Source organism: Nannospalax galili, unplaced genomic scaffold, assembly GCF_000622305.1.
Source record: "Nannospalax galili isolate Female #2095 unplaced genomic scaffold, S.galili_v1.0 scaffold459, whole genome shotgun sequence".
NCBI lineage: Eukaryota > Metazoa > Chordata > Mammalia > Rodentia > Spalacidae > Nannospalax > Nannospalax galili.
The window spans coordinates 2,620,776-2,627,983 of NW_008344211.1; the positions used below are offsets into that span (position 1 = coordinate 2,620,776).

At 47.8% G+C, this 7,208-nt stretch overlaps 1 protein-coding gene across 1 annotated transcript in view; it reads right to left on the reverse strand.

Moving 5' to 3' along the window:
- Window positions 1-2,511: 2,511 nt before the first annotated feature.
- Window positions 2,512-7,208, reverse strand: part of LOC103740039 (cadherin-13-like) — an 802,949-nt gene continuing 798,252 nt past the window's right edge. The window contains exon 7 of the mRNA XM_029567137.1: window positions 2,512-2,564. Within this exon, the coding sequence (XP_029422997.1) occupies window positions 2,527-2,564 (38 nt within the window). The 3' untranslated portion in view covers window positions 2,512-2,526. The remainder of the gene's footprint in view (window positions 2,565-7,208) is intronic.

Genomic DNA, 7,208 nt, shown 5'->3' on the forward strand with positions numbered 1-7,208 from the left:
ATGATGTGTATGTTTGGTGTGTGTTCAGTGTATTTATGATGTGTGTGGTATATGTGTATATGGTATGTGTGTGTGCATGTGGTATGTGTATGATGTGTTTGGTGTGCATTTGGCATGCTTATGATGTGTGTGCTGTGAGTTTGGCATGTGTATGCTGTATGTGCTGTTTGGCATTTATATGATGTGTGTTGTGTGTTTGTCATTGTATGACGTGTGTGCTGTGTGTTTGGCATGTGTATGCTGTATGTGCTGTTTGGCATTTATATGATGTGTGTTGTGTGTTTGTCATTGTATGACGTGTGTGCTGTGTGTGGTGTGTGTACCAGGGTGGGTGCACATGTACAGAGGGTAGACTGCAGCTTCAGGTGTGGGTCCTTGCTTCCCACCTTGGCTGAGACAGGCTCCTGCTCACTGCTGCTCACACCGGACTAGCTGCCCACAAGGCTCAGGAGACACCTCTTTCCACCTCCCACCTCAACATAGGAGTCTTGGGATTGCTGGTGTGTCCTATCACATCCAGGTTAACATGGGCTTTGAGGATCCTAACCCAGGTCCTCATGCTTATGCAGCAAGAGCTCTTACCCCTAAGCCATCTCTCCAGCTACCCAAACTTGGTATTTTTAATGGCCCTGAGTACAGTTATTTAACTGTAGAAATGAGTGCCTACCTTTGGTTATGGAGCAGGGTAAGGTAAGCACAGTTCTGGGGTGGGGCTGGGGTAAAACTACTGGGCATTATGCCCCAAGGAATCAGTCTGCTCCTGGCTCCTTTGCAGCTATGTGGCCATGTGACTCATTCTGGCCAATGAGCTCCAAGCTGAGATTCTCCTGGGAAGGGAAAGTGCTGTGGTCTGAAATACAGCTGTGAAGGCTGGCACTTCAACAGCCCATTTTGAGCCACGAAGCAACCTTGAGGACGGGAATGATGTGCTGAAGGTGGCAGAACCAGCCCTAAATGACATGGAGGCTATCTCCCCCAACTCCCTAGGTGTCTTTTATGTGAGAAAGTTAAACTTCCTGCTCCTAATTGTGATTGTTTTCTGGTGCATAGGGCTGGGCCCAACCTAAATTAGACAGATTGACAGGAAGTGTCAGTTGAACTGTTGTGTCTTGTACCTACAACAGGAGGGGGAGCTGGGGAGAGTCGAGAGGATGGCCTGACGGTCAGTGACCAAGGAGGCGGAACATTGCCTCCAGTTTTACTGGTTAGTCTTAAATAAACACAGAAAAGCACAAAGATCAAGCTCAGAAATGGGTCACCTGCCACCTGGGATCACCAGCTGCTTGCATTCCCTCACATTTGCTTTGTCTTTATTTTATTAAAAGAAATAACACATTACACATCACGCTGAAGCCTGTTTAGCCCCTGTAAATGCTGTTCAATTTCTTTCAACCATAACTACCACCACGGATGTCAAGATTACGTTCTCCCACCCATGTGTGGTCGCTCCAAAGAATGACACATTGACACATCATTATTATTAGTTAAACATTTTTAAATGACTTACTTTATCATGCATTAATGAGTATGTGCATCTGTGTGTGCACACAGGCATGGAGGTGTCTGTGGAGGCCAGAAGAGGGCATCAGGTCCCCTGAAGCTGAAATTACAGGCAGTTGTGAGCTGCCCAAGGTGGCTGCTGGGAACTGAACTCAGGTCCTCTGCAAGAGCAGCAGGCCCTCTCAACTACGGAGCCCTCTCTCTGGTCCCTATTATTATTTTTTTAACAAACAGAGTTTGTTGTTTGAATATAAAAGGTTCCCAACAGGCTCATGGATTTGAACACTAGGTCCCCAAGTAGACATGCTGTTCTGGAAGGTTGTGGAACCTTTAGGAGGTGAATCTTCACTAGAGAAGTGGTCACTGGGGGCGGGCCTTGAGACTCATAGCCTGGCCCCTCTTCCTGTCCACTTCCTGGCCCCTCGTCCTGTTCACTCTCTGCTTCCTCATATCACCTCCTCAAATCCTTCCTTGAGGATAAAAGTGAAGGGCTACTTCATGCCCCACTGCCATGCCCTCACTGTCATGATGGAGCCTACGTCTTCTTAATCAGCCAAAATAATCCCTTCCTTCCTTGAGTCATTTCTCGCCAGGCATTTAGTCATAAGGGTGCGAAAACTAACACAGCATCATATGGAAAGTGCTCTAAGCTTGATACTGTTTGTGAGTCCAAGCTTTATTGCCCATATGTATATAGACACAGATCTGTTTGTGCAAGTTATTACTGCTCTTTATATAGAGCACTTCTATAAGCAATTAGGATGAATGTATAAATAAATAAAAATGTGCCACATTCTTTGGAATTACAGCCCAACATTTGCTTTTTTGAATGTTATTAGACTTTCCGCTACTGAGGCACATGTAGGCAACTTCCGACCAGTGCTTTCCCGGCACGGCAGGCACGCCCATCTTCACATCTCTGGGCACAACTGAGTTCTTTTCTTCTTTTTTCTTAGATGGGTCATGGTATGTAGCCTAGGCTGGCTCAAACTCATGATCCTCCTGCCTGTTTCTGAACTGTTGTCATCATAGGTATATACCAGCACTTGTTTCTTTCTTGTAGCCTGTTGTTATATGACCAGAAATCAAAGAGGAAGACAGATATGTCATGTAGTTATTTCAGGAGGATATTTGAAAATCCTCTCAGGATCCTGCCATGCAGCCAATGAGAAAATTCGGGTTGGGTGAGCAAACTCTCGGGTGGGTTTATAACTGGCTGATCAACTACAACCTGCATAACAGGTTCCTAGGCTGAGATCTCTCCTGGCCTGACAGATCTGTAGCTGTGTCCTATTTGGTAGTCTTGTTACCCATCCATCCAGGTGATATTTCTGAGTGACTTTATACCAAGTGTCACAGTGGACACTGGACAGAGCAGGCACTACAGAGCCCAGCAGGGTTCTGGGCATATGACTAGTCTCCTACTAATACTGGTTGGCTTACCCTGGAAAGAGAGAAAAAGGAGACATGGAGAGGGAGGGAGGGAGGGAGGGAGGGAGAGAGGGAGAGGGAGAGGGAGAGGGAGAGGGGAGAGAGGGAGAGAGGGAGAGAGAGAGAGAGAGAGAGGGGAGAGAGAGAGAGAGAGAGAGATAGAGAGAGAGAGAGAGAGAGAGAGAGAGAATGCACGCTGTGACCACAAAGTTGTTATGACTTTGGCTGAGATTCCAAATATCTCCTTGTGAGGGTTTAAGATTACAAAGTACCTAAGAGTAACTGTAAGTAAGATAAATTAAAGCAATAAGAAAGCTAATTAAGGAACTAGAGAGATGGCTTGGTGGTTAAGAGCACTGGCTGCTCTTCCAGAGGACTTGGGTTCAGTTCCCAACACCCACATGGCAGCTAACAACCATCTGTAACTCCAGTTCCAGATCTGACACCCTCTTCTGGCCTCTGCAGGCAGTGCAGGCATGGGTGCACCTACATCCATATAGGCAAAACACTCATACAGATAAAAGGCAGCTAATTAAAATAAAACCATGTGTAAATGTGATACCACAGATTAGCATATGCATACGTGCAAATATACAGATGGGTTTACTGGCGCTACATTGGAGAGACCTGGCTGGACAACAGTTACATGAAACATAACCTTGGGTTTCTAGCTGAGCACCAGTTTAGTAAGAGATAATGGTATGAGGTCAGGCAGAGAACACTGGCCGAGGGCTGACTGACTTAAGGCACTTGTACTAACCTTTCTGTAACTGTCCCAGCAACCCCACTGTTTAACATGTTCCCTATGTGCTTGCCACATATCTATATTATGTTTAGAATAAAGAGCAGGCATCCCACCCCACAGAGAACGAAACCAAGGGTAATAGGTATCAGGTATCTTGTCTAACGTCATGTCTAGGAGGCATTCAACGCAGCCCACAGAAAGAGCCCTACAGCTGCATCCTACTCAACGATGCGGCCAGTCCTCCTCCATGAAACCCACTTGTTGAGGATGATGTGGAAGCAGCGAACATAGCTGGTCACTGCCGACAACTAGAAGAAAAGAACATCGGCATGAGAGCAAATGCTGCCGCAAACACAGCCGGGGCCTGTGGGTGTCTCGGTCACTCTCCAAGAGAGCACACCCCACTTCCCAGGAGGCCTCATGTGGGCCGAAGAACAGGGCTGAGTCATAGCTGTCCCTCTCCCCGTCTGCGAGCTTCAGGACAAGGCGGATATTCTGTATCAACCCTAGAGATCTGTACCCATTGTTGTCCACACGGTAAGGGCTGATGACGGTGATGATGTTGCCGGCGCTGCCGTGAAGGCACGTTCTAAGGAAGCAGAGCGGAGGCTCATTCTGCATCCCCGTGGATGGCGGTAGGACCCACAGGGCAGTAAGGAGAAGCCCTGCCCCACTCTCCTCTCAATGTTCCAGGGAAGGCCTGTATTTTTTATATACAAACTCATCTTCTTCGTTAAACTAAGACCCCAGTGGTCTTGTGCGTTTCCCAGAGGGAATGCTGTTTTCTAACTTTTTTTTTTTGAGACAGTTTCTAACGTAGCCCAGGTTAGTTTGGAACTCATTAGGTACGTGAGAATGAACTTGAACTTCTGATCCTCCTGCCTGACCTTCCCAGTGCTAGAATTATAGGCATGCACCCCCAATGCCAAGTCTTTCTAGTGCTGGAGCTCAAACCCAGTGCTCTGTGCTAGCAAGCACTCTCCTCTCTGAGTCACATTCCCATTCTGTTTCCTAACTCGTTCGAAGCACCTGATTGATCAGCTCTGTGCTCAGCTTCCCAGGACGCAACATGAGGACTGTGAGCCCCCATACTACCTCTGACTTTCTTCACAACTCTTCTCTAGACTCTTAAAACTATGATCTTCGGTGAAGTTCTTCAGAAATGCCATCATGTGGGAGCCATGACCAGACAGGAGGAACTAGAGCCCATGGACCCTCACCTTGCGTCTCCCGCCCTTCCTGTGGTTTATATTACAACCTGGGGTTGCTGTGGCAGAGACTCTGCCACCTCCAGTGCGCCCAGTAAGGGACTTGAATGAAAGCTGACCTTCCAGCACCTTGACTCAGAACAAAGCCCCCCACAGCGTGTGATAGTCACATCAAACAGAAAACACCAGGAAGAAGAGAAACTGCAGGCTGTCTCCCCATACTACCTCTGACTTTCTTCACAACTCTTCTCTAGACTCCTAAAACTATGATCTTTGGTGAAGTTCTTGAGAAATGCCATCATGTGGGAGCCGTGACCAGGCAGGAGGAACGAGAGCCCATGGACCCTCACCTTACGTCTCCCGCCCTTCCTGTGGTTTTATATTACAACCTGGGGTTGCTATGGGAGAGACTCTGCCACCTCCAGTGCGCCCAGTAAGGGACTTGAATGAAAGCTGATCCTCTTTTCCACATTTAATGCAGACCCTATTCTGAATATTTTTTGCTACAGAACTATTCCCCCACCTTGACTGAGTGACCATTTTACTTTGTTATTTGGATGTTCAACAATGCAGGAAGGGCTCAGCTGGGCGGCTCATCTTCGACCCTCCTGTGTGCTCAGCTGGGGTTGGAGAACCTGTATGCAAGATGGCTCCTTGACCCACATGACTGGTGCCTCACTGCTCCATGGCCCCTTACCACAGTCTAGCATTCTTCAAGACTTCTCCATATGGCTTGAGACTTTCCAAGAAGGGCATTCATTCTCTGGGCAGTCAAACTTCTCATATGGGGCTGGCTTCCATCAGAGAGAGTAAGAGTCAGTACATGAAGTCTGTCTGTCTCTTAAAGTTTGGGTCAATCAACTGGCAGAGAGCCCCTTGGACCATATTGTATTGGTCAACGCGATCATAGCTGGGGCTGGGGAGATGGCTGAGTAGATTAAGCACTTGCTGAGCAAACAGGAGGACCAGAGTTCAGATCCCCAGTACGTACATAAAAACAGGAGAGTGTGGCACCCCTCCTGTGATCCCAGCATGTGGGAGGCAGAGACAGGGGAGCCTCAGAGCAAGGCTAGACCAGCTAGATTGGGGAGCTCTGGGTTCAGCAAGAGACCTACCTCGAGAATGACACCAACTTCAGGTTTACATGTGCACCCATACATGTGTGCCACAGGTATGTGGACACACACATACACATGCCAAAACAGGGGTCACAGCCCCACCTAGAGTCAAGGGGACACAGGCTACCACTCTGCAGTTTCCACAGGGCTCAAGTCCATCTCCTTTGCCTCCCAAATCCTCCAGAATATGCCTCAGGCTCCCCACAGCACTCGCTCGAATATCTTCGATCTGCCCTGGTTCTCCTCCAATGGCTCACCCACTGTTCCCCTCTTCTTCTCTCCCACTGGCTCTCCAGAGTTCAGTCAGAATACAGTTGTGCCAGTTCAAGTACGCTATGCTTTTTCTACATGGAATTCGTGAAGGCTATGACCTCAGCCTCATCCACCGAGGTGTCTCTGGGAATCCTCCGTTGCTCCCAGTGAACATTTCCTTTTCCTTTGAGCTTTTGCACACCTTCAACTCTTAGTCCTTGACATTCAAAGATTTTTCCCTCATTTGGCTAAAGGTGTGGGCAAAGGATGCAGGCCTTTCCCCTTAGAACCTCCCACATCTGTGCACTGTCTCAGGAAAGAGCACTTGACTTAAACTTAACCCCAAGAAGGTCCCTAAGCCTAGAAATACAGCTATGTGCAAACAGTGCTCTTAGGAAAGTGATGACCTACAGTAGGAGGGAAAAGCTGTCTGCTGTCCGATGTGGAAAGCTAACAGAAGACAAAGCAGAGCCCAGGAACAGGCCACCTTGATACGGCTGTACCTGAAACCCTTCTGAGAACTTTACATGAAGGAGCCCGAGAGATTTTTGCTTAAACTCACTGGGACTGAGTTGCTGTCACTAGCGGCCCAGAGTCCTAATGAATATACTTGACATGACGCCTGCCTCTCTCCATCACCTGGTCACACTGGCCTTCTCAGACCTTTTCTGGTCCTTATCATCCCTGAAGCACACACAGGGAGGTAGCGCGTCCTCTCAGCCAGTGTCTCTATACTAGGCCTGAGCGGTTCAGCCTTTGTCTACACGAAGCCTGCCTGGAACAAGCTTCCTATTTATCCACAGGGATTACCTCAGAACTCATCAACCAATCAATCAATCGCTCTGTCTATCAATCATCTATCTATCTAATCTGTCTATCTATCTATCTATCTATCTATCTATCTATCTATCATTTTCTATCAATCATCTATCTATCATCTGCCTACCTACCCAT